General features: G+C 39.0%; 2 protein-coding genes across 2 annotated transcripts; both read left to right on the top strand.

The window, feature by feature from the left end:
• Window positions 1-979: 979 nt before the first annotated feature.
• LOC145229005 (sodium- and chloride-dependent creatine transporter 1-like) lies at window positions 980-13477 on the top strand. Its single transcript, XM_080094242.1, has 14 exons — window positions 980-1234; window positions 2121-2457; window positions 2969-3100; window positions 3998-4174; window positions 4489-4573; window positions 5120-5252; window positions 5516-5650; window positions 6777-6880; window positions 7633-7870; window positions 9432-9563; window positions 10448-10550; window positions 11223-11323; window positions 11955-12128; window positions 12535-13477. The coding sequence occupies exons 2-14, from the start codon at window positions 2127-2129 to the stop codon at window positions 12787-12789; spliced, it is 2100 nt and encodes a 699-aa protein (XP_079950368.1). The 5' UTR covers window positions 980-1234; window positions 2121-2126; the 3' UTR covers window positions 12790-13477.
• Window positions 13478-14964: 1487 nt separating this feature from the next.
• Window positions 14965-18006, top strand: LOC145229922 (inactive ADP-ribosyltransferase ARH2-like). Its single transcript, XM_080095265.1, has 7 exons — window positions 14965-15184; window positions 15476-15643; window positions 16160-16279; window positions 16597-16744; window positions 17039-17159; window positions 17384-17528; window positions 17826-18006. The coding sequence occupies exons 1-7, from the start codon at window positions 14965-14967 to the stop codon at window positions 17981-17983; spliced, it is 1080 nt and encodes a 359-aa protein (XP_079951391.1). The 3' UTR covers window positions 17984-18006.
• The last annotated feature ends 1154 nt before the right edge of the window (window positions 18007-19160 follow it).

Raw genomic sequence — 19160 nt, 5'->3', positions numbered from 1 at the left:
CAGTTATTTGCGTCACAAGGGCACACGAGATTAGGTCACCTTGAAAGGATTGCGTAACTTTGAAAAGGGGAGAGTCCAATTATGTTAAGCATTGTCACGTCACAATGGAATTGTGCAACTATCGACACCCCGCTGAGGATTGAGTTTCGCCTGAAACAAGTTTCTGACAATACTACGCTGTGTACAGCAACAAAATGAATTATGTGTTTCCATTGATGGGATGGCACGCGTTCTAAAGTTTTTGCCCTACACATTTTAAAGCTCTTTGGGGGAGATCAAAAAGTGTGGTTTGGGTCAGTGTCATTATAGTAACGTTTTAGTAGTTACATAGAAGTGGTGGATGTTAGCACTAAAGCGCATTTTTTGAAAAAAGTTAGGGGTATCCAAAGTTTTCTGCGTCGCGTTGCTAAATCTTTTGGTGCTTTGGGGTAGGTTTGCGTTCATTTAGTGACAATGTGCAAATGTTTGGTCGTATGGCTTTTACGAAGATGGGAGTTTTAAAATAAAATGACAAGTTTTAACATTCATTTTTAGATAATTTTGACATGTTTTGGAAACCTTTTAGGTACGAATTGAAAAAGAGCTCGGTCCCGGCCGGCCCCGAAGATTTTTTAAATATTTTTGAAAGGCATGTGACGTGACGAGTGTGTTCATTTTGGTGCATTGCGCAGGGTTGTATGCCGAAAATTAGATTCGAACTCCATCCGAAAAGCCTCGCCTGACGTACGATACTCGGTATGCAGTATTAAAAGAGCAGAACATGACATTATAGTGTCGAAACACCTGTCTTCTGGAAATCGGTACCCTATTTATGATGTAGACATGTGTTATAGCCTTGTCTGATAATGTGTTGCATGAAAGTTCAGCGACAGCTTTACGAAACCAGCGCAAAGTGAGGAAAAAATAAATGAGAGACGTTTGCCTAGTACACACCTAAATACTTCTGGTGTGAAGTAGTTTGGAAATATTTAGTAAACTGTGCAACTTTTTCTTACAGAAGTAAACCATGCCACCCTTGGTTGTTTAATGTCAGGTGTTTTGTGCGCGCAATGCGATATTTCCGCCTTTTTACCTTCAAGTGCTTTATCGACTGTTTCTAACACCCCCCGTTTCACAACCCCTCATTGATCACATCATTGTAGAAAAGCTCCCAAAACTCTTCTATCTCCGAAAAGCCTGACGAAACCATCTTGGAAAGCCTAAACCCCAAAAGTTGCAGCGAAAGCGAGAAAAGGTAACACTTGCTTTAGCGTTTTTAAACCAAGGCCTTTGCTAAGAATGTGTCATATACTTTGGAAAATGTAAATGTGCAATTGTTGTTGTGCATTTTATAGTCAAAACCCTGAACACTTTCAACATGCAATCACCGAATTAGTTGCAGTAACCAAAAACCTTAAATAATAGACATATCATGAAATAACTGGTCGATATATATCTATTGTGAGACAACAAGAGTATTTGCGCTCATTTGACCTCATCGACGCGTTAATATATTTTTGTCCCAAACATCGGCACGAGCAGAAACTTTAAAACAGAACCGGCTGAATCCCACCACTGGTGATATGTGGTAATAATATTTGGGTCTTAAAACATAAAATCGATTAGAACAGAAAATTACTTTGATATAAAAGAGTTTCTCCGTAGTGGCCCGCCAAGTATTTATTGCAAAACATTTTGCTGTCGCAAAAATTCCTAAGTCAGCAACTATTGAATCAGTTTACTTCGCGGTTGATCACCAAGCATGACGTCGAATTTTGTGACGTTTGATGTCCGCGTGAACGAAATGCCTTTTTTGTGGGCAAGTCAAAAATAAATTTACCAACTTAAAAATGTGAACCTACGGTATACTACTTGGTATTACGTGGCCCGCGGTGCACGAAATTGTATGATCTAAAAGTCAAGCTGTTACTTGCAGAAATCCTGTTAACCTAACCTTTAACTACTGCGTGGAAGAGAGATGAAAAGGCGACCACGTCAGACAAGTTTTTGCGAAAGCTTTTTCAGCCACGCCTAATCGTCAGTGTTAAATTAGCAAAAGAGGCTTTGTAGAAATTAGTACCTTAGGCTAGGGTTTAACCGTGCCAAATTTGGCCATTGATTGCCATATATATCCTTTGCAGTGGGAGATGCAGCGTGACGAACTTAAGGAGTTGTGTCCGGAGAAAGAAGACGAAAAAAAGACCCAAGAAAATCATATTACAGACATGGACTCTCCAGGAACAAGCGAAAACAGTAGCTTGACATCTGATGGCACCTCGTCGCCAATTTCCATTGACAAGGGCGACAACAGCGCCGAAGCCCTTTGCCCATGCGACAGTGGCGATTCCCGTAGTACAAACACCCCAGAACGTGAAACTTGGGACAAAAAACTGGATTTTATCTTGTCCTGCGTTGGTTTCGCGGTGGGACTTGGAAATGTATGGAGATTCCCTTATCTTTGTTACAAGAACGGAGGGGGTGAGCGTTTGACTTATATACACTCCTATTTCTGTGAAAATCTATTTTATCTTAGTAACCTAGTTGTGTTGAGTCTGGTTGGCCGTGAACAGCAAGAAACCAACACGGTGCTGACGCTGTTCCTTTTGACATCGGCTTGTTGTGACAAACGCATTGACCCCACACAATGAAACCCCAAACATTTTGCAACCAGTCTAGTGTTCACATTTGGCGAGTAATTTTAATAAGACTGCGATATTGCCTTAGCTGTGCTCATTCGTCATTTTGCTCACTGGCTGCGATTTCCTGTTTAGGGGGAAGCGACCTTAAATTTAAATGTGTCTTTTATGCAAATGACCATGCTGCCTGTTGAAGGGTCAGATGTTCAGTTCAAATACTCTCAGTTTTATGCAATAACATGAACATTTGTCAAAACAAAGATAACCCAGTTGCCAGATCAGAGTAAAATTGACAAAAAATGTGAACTCTCTTTTGGTTTCAAATTGAGTAAACGCATTTTTCTTTTTGGCAGGTGCCTTTCTCATTCCTTTCCTTTTGTTCATCTTCACCAGTGGCGTCCCGGTGTTCTTTCTTGAGATCTCGCTCGGCCAGTTTATGAAGCAGGGCGGAATTGGAATCTGGGGCATTTGTCCTTTAATGAAAGGTGACACCGCGTTGCTATAGGTTACCGACCCCCACCAGCATGTTAACATCCAGTAAGGGCGCAGCTGGACTGGACGCGGTGACCAGGATCAAGTTACTGAAACAACAGATGTTTCAACTGACTGGTTTCCACTGTGTTTTAGGGCGTTTTTTCTCTGGTTCTGGTTACGTTGTCGTTATTGAATTTAGACGCAAGGGACCTCACGGCAAGACAGTACTTCTCAAAACAAAGCATAAATTGAGAGCGAAAATGCGTTTTTTTACTGAAACTAAACCAGTGGTTCTCGACCAGGGTCCATGGCCCCCCAGGGGGGGGGGGCACAAGCTGTAAAGCCTTTTTTTAAAACCCACTAAAAGCCATTTTCTTTTTTAAAGCGCACAATTAAGTGTGTGTTGCAAATAACTTTATTCTCTAATTTATTCGACTATTTCACATACTATTTGTCTATATTGAGGTTTTTCACGATTACGGATTCTTGTTTACTTTATTCGACCTGTTTCAAGCCGAAATTAGAACCAAATTCCAACGAGTTTGCTATTTACATTTTTAAGGGGGACACAGGTCTTACAGGGTTACTTGAAATGGGCCTCGAGGCCCAAAAGTTTCTTTTAGGGCGCCACGGTCCACGAAAGGTTGAGAACCACTGAACTAGAAACACCCTGCTAGATATTGTACTAAGCAATACATTATCGTACTTAGTTATCTACAAGGCGTTTACTTTGTAAACTACAGTAATTGACGACCCAACCAAATCTTGGGTCCGACTCAGGGTTTAAGAGGCCTTGCTGTAAGATAAAGCCGTTGCATGGTTGTTTTGAACCAAACCTCGTTTGTTAGCAATCATGTAAAAAGCTGGTGGCTTAAAAATACCTTACACACAAACTGTTACATTTTTAGGTATTGGCCTCTCTTCGACTATCATCGTATTCTTTTGCAACTGCTACTACATCATGGTTCTAACTTGGGCTATCTATTACCTTTACCGTTCTTTCACTGCTGTACTACCGTGGGCTACATGTGGACACTCTTGGAATACACAGTCGTGTGTCACAAACTTTACAATTGGAGTTAATGGTGGGACCTGTTTGTTGCAGTGTTTATTCCGTGGCTGAATTTAACAACATATGCGTTAAACTTTGTGTTTTTGTTTGTTTAATTGTCATTACCAATACTACCTGCATTGGTGGTCAGAGTGTTGTAATTTTTATTACGATAGTGCTAGAGTTGCATTGACTTTTAAATCAAATCTATATACGCGATTGGTGAAAAACGCGTTTTACACCGTGAATGGATTTCAAGTATTTTACCCTTAAAGTTTTATCGCTTATGACGGAATGTTTTAAGTCTTAGTCCCTAGGTTTTTTTGCACTTAAAACCTGCATTTGTAGGCACCTTTATGAACTCAACAACCAACGAAACTGTTTTCTCCAACGTCACCGGAACCCTCACATCTCCTGTCGTTGAATTTTGGGAGTAAGTGGTGGCATAATATTTCATTTTATTCTATGATTTTTACTAATGTCCGTGTCATTTCTTTGCAACGATTAGAGTTGCTGACAAAAAGTCCCCCCAGAAGTACGCGTTTTTTTCAAATTTTATTTCTCAGCACTGTCTAACCTTAAAGCGGTCTAATATTTTAACGCCAAACCTGTTTCTCAAAAGCCCGAATGCTTAGTTTGCCGAAAAAAATAAGGAAGACATGCCTACCTGAAGATACGCAATAAATTATACATACCTGGTGCAAACCGTGCAACTACGACAAAAAATGTGACAGAAAACTCAGGCTATAATGCCAAACACAGGAGAAAAACGGTCGAACTGTCACCTTTGAACTAAAACACTTTTTCAAAGTTGCAATTTGAACCAATTTCTAGAAAAGTACAGAAAACTTATGCCCACTAAACCACTAATCGTTTTAACCTTCAATCTCTTTACATTTAAAACATCTTGAGATGCAAAAGGCACTTTATGTTAGCTCCAGTGACTTTTATGGCTTTAAGTTGTGTTTTTTTTTCTCAGGCGAGAGGTTTTGCAAATCACCAACAAAATAACTGAGCCAGGAAACTTGCGATGGGAATTGGCTCTCTGCCTTTTGATTGCTTGGCTGATATGCTACGTATGCATTTGTAAGGGTGTTCGGGCCACTGGCAAGGTACAAGCTTTACCGAATTACTTATAAAGACGAATCCTGTTAATTGCACACCACTTAATCGCATATTTTATTTTATTTAACAAAGATTGTGAATCCAAAGTTAATCATTTGTTGAGTAAACACAATATTACCGAAACAATTGTTATCCAAGTAGCTTTACTTGCCTTTGCCTAAACGCGCCTAAATCCCTTAAAATACAGGCACCTTTTAAAAGATACTGGTATACAAGGTGTATATTAAAGACTTTGTATTGTGCTTTTTAGATCGTCTACTTTACGGCTATCTTCCCGTATCTTGTTCTACTGTGCTTGCTTGTACGAGGTTTGACATTACCGGGTGCAATTGGAGGAATCGAGTTCTATTTAAAACCGAATTGGACCAAACTCCAAGAACCTCAGGTTAGAAAAACGTCTTTTGGCTCATTAGACTTTGCCACATTAGAAGATTGTTTGTAGGGTTCAACGAATTGGTAGATTTAGCTATTTTGTGGTAGTATTGGTGTATATGGATACTTCGTGGCAATATATCTTTCAATGAAGCTATTGTAAACCAGTAAAATACCAGCTGAAAATCGAGTCATGATTTAGGAAAACTGTCATCATTTATGATACATAAGCACCACAGAAAATATGAAGACAATAACAAGTAGTAACAGCAGCGCGTTTGAGGGGCAAAATTTTCATCCACGATTTTTTCACCTCCGTTGATAATCTTCTTTAAAGGGTAATTTGTTATAACCAAGAAACTTATGCGGATTTTTTAACGAGCCATAGAGCTGAATAAAGATCGAAGTTCACTTGCTGATCTCGAAGGCTAACAATTAAAGATCAAAGTCTAGAGTCCTTTACAGTAACCCTTGAAAAGTCAATGTGAATTTGTTTGAGTAAAACCGACGTTGCGCTCTACGATTGTGAACAGTTGATTAGAGAGGTGCTGATATTTGTAGGTCGTAAATCAATCTTTCTGAGACGTGTACGTCACTATAAAGTTGCATGACGTCACTGTGACGTGAACTTAAGGTACATCGATTTATAATGAACGAATTCAGGCAATGCTTTGGCAGCAATATAGCGGTAAACACCTATATTGATATAGTGATGACAAAACGTAGATTCTTCTACTAATCGCTTGTTTGTTTAGTTTAGTTTATTTGCAGGGAAGATCAAATGAAAATAATAAGCAATGGAAACATAAAGATTGTGCGTGCGGAGCAGTGAAAGGCCTGGTGGTCATACTGTCAGTCACCCCTTCAGGGTTTACAATTAATCGCGTGTGAAAAAAAGAACAATGACAAAAAGATGGCGGCCAACAAGCGTCAAAAAATAACATTATTTTGTTCGGGACGAAACAGAAAAGTCAAAATTTTTCAAGTAAAACATGACCGTTCTGACAAACATTTTTTTCATTTTCAAACAAAAAGTGCAAGCTTTAAAACATTTTAAATACACGGCAAGTATGTCCAAAGACTTTGGCAACCTTGTCGTTTAGTTCATTAAAGTGCTAACCATCATTTGTGCTCTCAAGGTCTGGATTGACGCTGGGACGCAAGTTTTCTTCTCATACGCAATCGGACTTGGAGCATTATCGGCCCTGGGAAGCTATAACCTTTACCACAACAACTGCTACAAGTAATTTTTGCTTTCTGCCCGCCGTGTGTTAATACATGACCCATATGTGTAAACGACTAAATCGCAATTTCGGAGATAATTTTATTTTTCAGTTAAATACTGTAGCCTGTTGGTGAGCTCAGTATTTTTAGGCTTTACCGCTATGATATTTAGGTGGGAGTGTTGTAGCCCAACTAGCAGTTGAGTGCTATAACCTTAGAGTTTATTACGACAAACCGTTCTATGCGTGCATTGACTGTGGGCTTCATTGCAATCTACAAAAAGCATTTAGATTTTTGCCGTTTTAAATCGCGTTGGAAGTGGAATATGAAGACCCCTTAGTAAACAAACTATTCCACGTAATCTGTCAAAACTTTATCATTGAAACAAAATTGTCGGGGTATTTCACCTCACTTTTGCAGACAGTCGATTGTTAACCACGGTGTTCTGCCAAAAGTCGTAGGATGCATGTTGTTCTGCGGAAGGTCGTAGGACGTAGGGTGTTCCGCAATAAATTTATTAGTTTAAATAGTGGTTCAAGGAACACCGGAAAATCACTGGTTTAACACAATGGGCGTAAATAGCTTTTCGTGTATGAAAGTAATTGTTTACTATCACCAGTTTGAATGTTACGTTTCAAACCTTTATTGTTGTGTAAAAATTACTTCTTTTGTAATGGTATAATTATGATTGCTGAGTGTATGCTTGTTTTTTTTAATTATTAATAAAACCTTGAAAACCACTGCTTCAATTTACCAAATTTTACTCCACAGAGACAGCATGATTCTTGCGTTAGTGAATTCCGGCACAAGCTTCTTCGCTGGCTTCGTTATTTTTACATTCCTCGGGTTCATGGCCCACGAACAGAAAGTTCCAATATCAGAAGTTGCCGAGTCAGGCCCAGGGTTGGCCTTCATCGCATATCCCAAGGGGCTCACCCTTATGCCCCTGTCACCCCTCTGGTCCTGTCTCTTCTTTCTGATGATTCTTATGTTGGGACTTGACAGCCAGGTAAATGACGTATGCCAAAAAACCTTTCGTAATTGCCTAATGCAGTGGTCGGAAACCGTCGGTTCGCGGTCCGGTCCGCGACGAGTTCGTTACCGGGTAGAATAATTTTTCATGTAAAATCCTTTAAAACATTTTGCCCATGTATCCCGGGGATGATAAACTAATTGATGTGTTTTCATTGCTAATTATTTGTAGTTTTTTAAAGGCCGGTCCGCCATAAAATTTCAGTTTCATAAACGGTCCGCAGTAGAAAAAATGTTCCCGACCCCTGGCCTAATGGATTCCTTTAAAAAAATTGTTGGGTATCAAAACTGTTTTTTTTAATGTATGGTGTATGTAATATGGATACTTTAATTTTGAGATAAAGGTACGTAATTGTGTCTTAAATGGCCCGAACAAGGGGTACCCTTAATATGCTACTGTATTGGGCAATAACAGAAAGAAAAAGTTGGTGCATTTTCGTATGATGAACTGCTAGGTCTACTAGCTGTAGACAATGCATACAGTTTTGACCTAACTTATAAGGTTTTATCAAATTTTCGTGTTTTTACGATGACACCCACACAATAACATAGTAACAACATACCTTTTAAGGCCTTGTAAGGATAAAACTTCTAGCATATGTTTTTGCGGGGTTATATTTGGTTGGGGAAGAATTTAATGTTTGAAAACAGCCTGTAGCATGTGAAAGCAACCTAAAACACAAAAAACGCATTTTACCAATCACTTCCTTTACAGCTGGGTATACATCTGGCAATTAACTAGTCATTTTGTCACTTACTATTTCGTATTTATGTTTTCATTTTATTTGTCATTAAACGTAATAAAATAGGAATATGTGTTTTCATGGATCTTTAGAATGTAACTGTTCCGAAATTCATGCGAGGTGCACCAATGAAAAAAAAAATATATATATTAGCTTTCCCACTTTGTTACAAACAGCGTACGATAATGGGTAACAAAGAAAAGTAAAGCAAAGGAGAATAGCCATGTAAATTTGGCTATATACATCTTCTGTTTATTCAATTTAATAGGAAACATACACACGTGCTTTAACTAAAGTGGTTCCCCTTCAAAGCAGAACCTTAGACGTCTGTGTATCTGTGTATCAGGATTGGCCGTTCAAGTAAATCCAAGTACATTTTTTTGCTGCAACTCTTTTTTGTTGAAACTCACATATACTTGGTGGTTGGTGGCGCCTGAAACTGCGGACCCGCCTAGCCCGATAACCCAACTTAGCTAGCGCTAAACCCATGCAAAGTCTGCGCCAAGCCCGGGTAGCCTATAGGAGATTAAATTATAGTATTATTTTAATTACATACCCTCAGTCCAACCCCAATAGTCCTAATCGTGTGCAATTTTCAAAAAAGTAGAAAATTACGATTAACGCGTACGAACTTAGCGGGTTAGACATTGGCTAAGTCGGCTTAGTGGGCTCGCAGTTTTACACTGTACCGATATATACTAGATCTGCGGCCAAACGGCTGGAGCATGGTAGGGTTAGACTTGCAACACTCGACGGACTGTAATCGACCAGTTAACAGTTTTTCGTTACGTGTAGTTCGTCGGAGTGGAAGGCTTTCTCACTGCGATTATCGACCTGTTTCCACGGCAACTGCGACCAAGACGTGCGCTCTTTGCTGCCGCTGTGTGTTCGATCTGCTTTCTTGTCGGTCTTTCGATGGTTACCCAGGTGAATAGTTAAAACATCATAATGATCACCATAATATAGTACGCTAGACCTTTGGAGGCGAGATACCGAATCAAGCAGGTCTTTCAAGGATTCCCGTGTGGTAGACCAGCTTTATTCGGTATCATGCCTCTAATATGCCAGGCGCAGGTTTTTTTTAAGGTTTAGTTTGGGTGACCGCTAAGTAGTTTTAAGAGACCGCAAGTGTTTCATTTAAATACCAAAAAATAGCCATTTCCAAATTTTGGGAAACCGCTGGAGAAACCGAAACGGTCCCCCAAAACACCTTAAAAAAAACACTGGTCCAGGCGTATTATGATTTGCAATGAGTAATGATCTCTGGTCTGCATCGACGCTTCAGGACTGATCCCAGTACGAATGTATCCATCTTAGATGATGATGATCAGTTGCAATTTTAAGAAGGGCCATATAGGCCTACCATTTTATGAACGGTAACAGAATGTCTATTGGATTTGGTGTGAAGTAAATAAACTTTAGGTGTATTAAACAAATAAACGGTTTTGCAAAAACATTTCATCTAAACTCACAAAAAATGATGACTACGTTTAATACATGAAACGGACTTGACAAAAAGAGCCTCGTAAGGTACTAAACTGCCAGGAAACTGGGCATAGTTACATGGAACTGGTGTTAAAGAATCGATGTTTTAAACAACTGCAAAACTACGTTTACTGTAAACATGGTCTTGGGGGTTTTGCTTACGAAGCATCTTACATACGTCATTGCGTAATATTTGCTGACGCTGCTTGGACCGCATGACTCAGCTTTAAAAATGACTTCAACGAAACGAAGCCTGGGAGTCAAGTTGTTTTGAGTCGGGATTGGTTAGTTGTGGGTAACATGTGGTGACATGCTTTTTTACTCAGGGAGGAATGTACGTGTTTCAAATCTTTGACTACTACTCAGCAAGCGGCATGACATTGCTGTGGATGTCTTTCTGGGAGTGCGTTGCCATCGGATGGATATACGGTAGAAATACACAAGATTTCTGTTTAACAAAAGTCTCGTATGTTGCTGTCAAAACTCCATGCAAGTTGATTTAAAACACCTAGTTATGGGATCAAAATTTGGATTAAGCATTTTTTAAATTTTATGAGACAGCCATGACACCTTTAGCCCCTCTTGGCTTTAATGCACATGTTTCATAACACACACCAAACACACAAAAAAAACTGAAATTATGCTGAGATTTTGAGAATGTACATTTTTACGGTGTCTGCCTTTGTAAGTGATGGCTTGCTTTTGTTTTTTTTGTGCGTTGACGTATTTGCCCCGTGAAATATGTCGCTTGACTTGCAACGGTGTGACTTGCCACTCTTAAGCTTGTTTTTTTACGCTTGATAGCACGCGGGCTATATAGTGAACAGTGGTTACAGCATCAAAATTTCTGAGCCCAAAAACTTGATTACAGTTAAATAGCGGGGTTAAAAATGCCAATAACTCCAGTTAATTTTTCCTATATCGAATACAAATACCGTAACAAACTATCATATTGGCCAATATTTCTCAAATTTCGTGAACTATAAGCTTTGACTTAAGCTCCAATGCTTTAACACGTTGTACGGCGTGTGTAGTTTTATTTTGCGAACTATGAAAAACAACAACTGATATTTATGGCCTTGGACATTTTTTATATCGCAGGTGCCGCCCGATATTATCGCAACATCGAAGATATGATTGGATATCGTCCTTCTCCGTTCATAATGTATTGCTGGATCTTTTTCACCCCAGCTGTAGCCCTGGTATGTCTCTTCAATTATCACTAAATGTTTCCTTGGTTAGGTTGAGCGATATTTCGAATAACAGGTGTTTTTCAACTTAGCTGTGAGATCCAAAGAACGTTTTTCACAATGAAATCTTAAAAAAGTGCTTAATTAATATATTTAACTTAGGACTATATTTTATATGTTCATAAAGTTTCATGATGGGTTCTCAAAGTGCGGCGCATATTTTTACTTTCAGGGCTTTGTCATAGATTTTAACGCTAAACTGGATACGGTGGTCCCCATAGTTGTAAGAATGCCAAAATTCGGGCCTTGACCCAGCCTGAACGCTAATGAACCCCAAATAAGGCCCGAAAGTGTGATTTACTGAGTTGAAATGACTATTAGGGTTAAATTGTAATGTCAGGCACGAATCGAGAGGGTTTTATTCAAATTTAAGCCCGACACTGAAAAGCCAGGCCCGACTTACAACAGAGAAAACACTATTAGCCTCTGGGTGTTACAAACCCAAACGATCAAAGCTGTTCTGGTCCTTGGCCGTGTTACCTAAGCTTCTCTTTTTTACCAGAAACAGTTGAAGTAATAAAAATATAAACATATATATAGCTTAGATTTGAACTACCAAGTTACTAAATCCGTGTTTTTGCAGGGCATCCTTATCTTCACATTGGTTGGCCACAAGCCCCTCACTTATAACCGAACGTACGAGTATCCTTGGTGGGGTCTGGCGTTCGGATGGATGTTAGCTCTCTCGTCAATGCTTTGCATCCCCGCTTATGCTATATACAAGCTAGCTGTCACCCCGGGAAACACATTTCTTGATGTAAGTTGTAAAATCAGGTTGTTGTTTGTCGTGAAGTTGTTGTGTTGTATAATTGGACAAATTTGAAACAAAAACAAACACATATAGTTTAGCGAAAAATGTGCGAATTTCAAAACGTACATAGACTGCGAATGACCATATTACAGGCATGTTACGTTAATTTTAAATGTTATAAAAATCATTTCCTAATGACTCAATGCCCTCAGTGTGTTGGATAAAATCTGGCTACAATGTGCTTTTGCCGTAACTTCTGCCACAACTCATGGTGTAACTACAGTGCGTTCAACCAGTTGTTTTCTGCGTTTCAACGTTGCGCAGCTATTTCAAGTTGAAAATTCGTTTTGAGCGCAATTGTGCCACTATGCTTTTTTCAAACAAGCGAAATAAACTCAACTTTATTATTCAGCGGCTGAACAAAGCCACGCAGCCTCGCTTTCTGCCTCATCAGTCCATATCAGAAGCTTCAAGTTTATGTCGTAGCAAAATCGTCGATATTTTTGGATCGGGCGGACGCTCTACTGCCTCCAACGGAAGCAGTATCAACTTTCACGCTGTAAGCTCATCAGAAAAATCGCCACCGCCGCCGGGCGATGGTTGCCATGACACCCAGATAACGCCACCACCACCTTACGAGAGCGCCCATTTGTGTGATACCGTGTAAGGAGGACGGTCGTGATACTTTTTGGTGAAACCTCCAAGGCTTGCTTTTGCTTTCGTGCGCTTGTGTTCTTTGTATTTTCCAGGTCGAAGTTATGTGTTATAAAGGTGAAAATGATGCAAATAAAAGAAGGTAAACTAAAACTTGTTCAAAAATAAACTAAAGGCACTTTTCAAGAGTTTTTTTTCATTTTTTCCTTTAAAATAATAGCCTAATAAAGCAATCTACTTCTTCGTATAAGCCAGTAGTTTTTGCAAAAAGCTGATAGCTTCATAATTTGTATTGTTACCTGTGTCACAACGCAAAATTTGCTTTGTTAAACCGTACAAAATTACATCGAATTTGAACTGATTTTATTTTATGTTATACCACGTATGTCACATTAACACGGTCACGCTTAATGTCAGAATACGTACTTAGTTTTGTATCACTTTTGCTTTGCTCGTCAATTTGTTTTTCTGTGGCAAATCGTTTTTTTGTTTTCATTTGTTATATCGATTAGTCTCGTTTAATAACACTCCAAAACAATCCAATTTTACTCGAAGTCTTAAAATCGTCTTTAATAAACTGTAGTTTATCGTTTAACAAAACACTAACATTTGGACACGTTTTTTTATAACTATTTACTGTGTTATTTTTCTGCTTCATATATCGCTAGTTTGCTTATGAACAAAGTTTGTAGCCAATAACACCGTTGACTGCACAATTTAAAAGGTTTAAAATAATATGACGTCGCCTCTACCTAAAGCAGCGGTTCCCAACCTGTGCTTCGCGACTCCAACTGGGGTCGCCTAACAATTTGCAGAGGGGGTCGCCGAAGGCATGGTTTCCAACTCGTTTTAGGCCATAGACCACCAGCCCCAATAAAATAAACTCATGGACCACTAAAAATACAGTCAACCGCTGACCTAAAGGATGTACCGCAGTCAGAATTTCATGTTTCAAATAGTTCCAGGGTTTTAAAAAGCTATCAGCTGTCCATGCTTGCGCGTTTCAGCGCAAAAGAAAATCTATACTATAAACTGATCTGTAAGTGGCCACATGGCGTTAATCTAACGTAGCTTATAGCGGTCGTCTGGGGTTTTTCGGAGTGATTCCAAAGTTAGTTAGATGATCTTGAATGAAGCTTAGAGTTATGGGTAAAGGTTTTTATGGACGGCTGACATATACGCTTACCCAAACGTTTCCAAAGTTAAACCAACATCATCGTCCTTAACTTGGTAAATAATACATTGCCTTTTACTGAAGATGGTCACACCAAACACAGACACGTAAGAAAAAGGAGGAAATTTCGGTCAACAATAGATTTTCCATTTTACCCCTTTTTAGTTTTTTTCTGCGTAGGTTTGTCTTTGAAATGGGGTAAAATGTAGTGAAACAAAAGACGATCTACCATTGCCGTTTTTTTAAAACGCTCGTTCCATAATTTTTTTAACGGGGTTCAATCGCAGGACTAATCCCGATCAAGATTTTTTAGAGCTGTATATGGGTCAGGCGCGCCAGGTCCTTCGGCCAAGTTCCTGCCCACCAAAAATTTTAATGATGCTTTCGTTACTCGCAACCCTATTGCCCCTAGTGTCGCATACAAACTGACAGTACTTTACAAGAGGTGACAAATGCCAGCAGAAGATTGTCATGTCTGGAAACAAATATGTGTCTGTCATCTGTCACCGGAATTGACAGCTTTCTTGGTGTAATAGTTTGGTTGCGCTGTGACTGTACCCAACTTATACAAAGCAGTTTTGGTCACAGAACGACTTGTTTTCACTTTTGCGTCAGAGGGAATGTTGGAAAAAAGTATGAGATACAGAATTAAAAAAGAACGTTACCCAGAGACTGTGTGTAAAAGTAGGTAATCGCAAATATTAATGGACAGGTTACAAAAAGGGTGGTAGTTTTTGCAAATCAAACCCAACTTATTACATGGTATTTTAATTGATAACACAAACAGTAATCAAAAGACTAAATTATTGTCAAAGCTTTTGTATGACCTGCTAATGAAGCATTAACATATTAACGCGTTAGACATGTTTTCTTAATTTTCACTTATTAAAAGCTACTGTTAACATCATAAAGGAATAACCCATAAATTCTTAGTGAATCGCAACGCTGAATTAATTAGGTGACGATAGGCTGCTGCAAAACTTAAGTGAATTGCAAAGTTTTGAAGAAAAAAACATGGAAAATGTCAAAAGCGCCATGCTTCTCTCGGCCGCTGGGGACGCGATGGGTTACAAGAACGGAACTTGGAAACTTAAACAGTCGGGAAAGGAAATCATGAAAGAACTTGACGAGCTAGGTGGCCTGGGAGCTCTTGTTTTATACCCAGATACCTGGCCAGTCTCTGATGAAACTTTGATGCATATGGCAACAGCGAAAGTGTTAATTTCACATGGAAGTAAGATTATGCAGTTCTGTTTTGGTCAATATTGATAGCAAAACTATTGTTGTTTCTTCGTATTTGATAAGCGATTTAGCCTTTTTCGTTCAACACAAATGTTGTTTAAATACTATTTATTGGCTTGTTGTTTAATGTAATTCGAATACTACAAACCGTATACAGTGAATTTTTAAACTGTATCTAAGCATTCAGTGTTCCTTGTGTAAAGCTACCTGACAAAATTGTAGTAAGAAAAAAATTAGTAAAATCTGCGTTTCGGAATTTTTCAAACAATGCGCTTTAACGCAGAATCTAAAAATAAGGATGACCTTTACAACGCTATGGCAACCGAGTTCAAAGCAACTGTGGAAAAAATTGCCAACCTGCGACCTGATCCGGCTTATGCGGAGGGATGCGCATCTCTTCACCCTGGAAATGTATTCGGTTGGCATATTCCATTCAACAAATACGGAACAGGTAGAATCCCAAAGCGTATAATTTAACAGAGTTACAGGTGTTGCCTATCGTCTTTTGCTGCCTGCGCTGCGGGTTTATGCCCTCCACTGACACATATATAGCGAGCTTATGAAAAAAGTTTTAAAAGTTAACAGTTGTTATTTTAAGACAGGACTAAGTCTAAGAAGGTATTCGTGTTTGACTTTTTTCACGAGGTTTGAACCAAGAATGCTCCCGAGAACGAATCCCGATCAGGTTTTTTAATGTCTGTACATGGATCAGGCGACCTGGACTATTTGGCCAAGTCCCTGAATTATTATTTCGCATTATTTACTCTTTCGCGCCACCTAAAAATAACCTTCATGCACTAAAGTGGTATATTGTGATACTTCAGTTCAATGTGGCGTACTTCTCGGCTGACAGGATGACCACGAAGTCCTTCGCTGCCCCGCACACACTATCTTTGTTACCATTACCTATTCTCGTTTGATTTCTGTGCAAATGAACTAAACTCGAAACTTCTTACGTATTTTCAAGGCTTTGGCGCTGCCACCAAGTCACTATGCGTGGGTCTCGTACACTGGAAACCGGAACACGAAAACAAGCTTATTGCCATAGCAACAGAATGTGGACGAATGACACACAACCACCCGCTGGGTGAGCCAAAGAGCAACAAAATTGTCTAAATACATCGAAGTACATAAGACCGCATTCAATGTTACAAAGTAGTGTGCACCACGATTGCGTGCGTTCGTTGATTACAAGAAAACTTTTACAAAACAAGCTTTTCCTTACAAAAATGCCTTAAAATACCGCTTTAAATGAAAAAAAAATCTGCCTGAGCTAAAACAAACATCTGTCCAAAACAGGAAGACATTTCTGTACTGTACTTGAACACAGGGCAATGCGTTTTATGCCAAGTTTTTTGTGAGTTGTTTAGGGTTACATTTCACATCAGTTGATGTTGTTTATAGGATTTACAGGGTCGGTTTGCACCGCTTTGTTTACGTCATACATTCTTCAGAATAAACCAGTCACGTGCTGGGGAAGAGATATGCTGAAAAGTCTGGAAAAGATGAAGGCATATTGCAAGAAGACGATCAGACACAACGAACAATACAAGTTAGTGTATTCACTCAATCACTCCACATGTTATGCTAAATATACGTGCTGGGGTTATGATTAAATAGCAGTACAACAGTCGTTAATTTGGCGACCACTGAAAAGCTAAGACAGTAACAATAAAACAAAACAACTGCTACTGAATATGCAAAATAACAATAGAACACATGATCTCGTTAAAGATATAATTCGTGACAATAAGGCATGCTACATGAGAATACTCCAACTCTAGCTCACTTACAGAAGAGAACTAAACTTAATTTTGTCACAAGGTAAAATTTCTTATTGTTACAGAGTACACTGGCCGTATTTTGAAACAAAATGGGAGATGTATCTGAAAGATAGAATCATCTTCAAAGATGGTGACGAAACGGCACGGTTTCCTAGCAACTATGACCTTGATGCAAGAGAAAAGGTCAAAAGACATTTATTCCTATAAATTCAATTTTTAAACAGTATACCAGTTACAATACGTTACTGATAATGTATACTGCGAAAAGGACAAATTAAGAGACATAGAAACTTAGAAGTATCACTGCCAGCAAACCGATTTTGAGCAACAAAGTTACATAACAGCTCATTTTTAAACATGGGAAAGTGGTGTTCAACCTTATTTAAACATGGTTTGGTGTTTATTAGGTTTACAGGTTCTGGAGTTCAGAAGGTCAACCCGGACGGCGGGGTCACGATGCACCAATGATAGCGTACGACGCAATCCTAGCAGCCAATCAGATAAAGGGAAACAAATGGCAAGAAGTCTGCTACAGAGCAATGATCCACGGGGGTAGGATCATAAGATAAAACAAAAAAAATGAGTGTGCAGTTTTCTGAAAGTTCTCAATGCATTGTATTTCGTGTTGAAGCAGGGTTGTAAGCGGATGCGAAATTGGGCCGGAAACCAAGATGTTTAAAACGAGCCAGAATTGGTGAAATTTGTGGCACAAATAGGGCCGAATATGACATCAGGCCAAAATCAAGCTCATTTTATTTAAACTTAAGTCTGTACCGAAAAAAAAACGCAACAACCTAACTCTGTGTGATAGAGTGAAGCCAGAAAAATACACCTATTTTCTTGTGGCAGGTGAAAACGACGCTACCGGTTTTATCGCTGGATTCTGGTACGGCCTTATGAACGGAATGGAGGGCGTGCCAATCGGTCACCACGAAAAACTCCAACATAAAGACGAACTTGTGCTACTAGCCGAGAAACTCTACGAATTGGGACATCAAGAAATTTGACATTCAAAAACGTAAAGTTTCATTTAACCGCATTCGTTTAATTGTTAGCTAAAAAGTTCGGCTGAACCACATTTCTTGCTGTGTGAAGTTGGTTACTTTGCGGAGCTTAAAGAGTCTTAAAAAGTGTTTTACTGACTTAAGCAAAATATCATCTTTTATCGTGGACGCTGCAACGAGCTCTAAAATTGTTTTGATCATTAGTGGTACCCATATGTCCCACCCTTCAAGACCATTTTCTGAAATATTTAGCCCATGCTATGGACTTTTAATTCTAATCGAAATATATTTATTTCGACTGAAAATAGTACAGCACAAGTCCGTTACTTTGTATAGCACCACATGTGCCAGTTCTCAGGTGCTAACAAGGGTATGAAAACATTTCCTTTTATTAAGATCACATCAAAAGCAAAATAATAAAAAGTTTGAAACGTTTCGAAACACGAGTCAAGGTCAAAACAAAGAGGCCTTGATTGAAGGTCAATGCTAAATCCGTCCTTCAAACACATATAATAGCAGTTGCTTTTAATTGGCCAGAAATCAACTCCAAGATCCCGGTAAAAGAAGAGTAGACTCTCGTTTGGTTCCGAACTATACCTCACTAGTTACTTCCCAAACGAACACACTGAGGCCAATGTTTCGCCTAAGGCTACATGATGAAATTATTGTTGGTTAACAGTTGAGTTAGTGCGATGTCTTAGCTTTTGAACGTTGTGGGTCTTGTTCACATTTTGGCGATGTTGACTTAATGATAAAGACTGTCAGGAAGGAACCATATCTTGTATCAACACTGTATTACGATTATGGGATATGTACTGAAGAACCTGGCAGCTTGAACTACCACTGCGCTATGACTGACGGATACATAGGCAATGAAAAACCTTGTTTCCATCATAACATTGTCGGTGTGGTTTAGTTTGTACAAGACATTGATATCGTTAGAAATCATATACTCACTTGCACTTATAAATTTTGTTGGCAGCCAAGGCAAAAGTTAAATTGTGTAAACCCGTGCTTAAAGATGACATGATAAAACATATTTAATGATCAAAATAGTTCATGTCTAGCACACGTTATACGATTCGCACTTGGCCATGACTATCACATTTCTTCCAGGCAGAAATCTCAAGTTTTCCCCCCGTATTTCGCTTCTCGATTACTTTTAAGTTTCGATTAGTTA

Source organism: Phallusia mammillata, chromosome 5 (genome assembly GCF_965637545.1).
Source record: "Phallusia mammillata chromosome 5, kaPhaMamm4.hap1.1, whole genome shotgun sequence".
Taxonomy (NCBI): Eukaryota; Metazoa; Chordata; class Ascidiacea; order Phlebobranchia; family Ascidiidae; genus Phallusia; species Phallusia mammillata.
The sequence above is the reverse complement of the archived record's forward strand: the minus strand, read 5'-3'. Positions and strand labels throughout refer to the sequence as shown.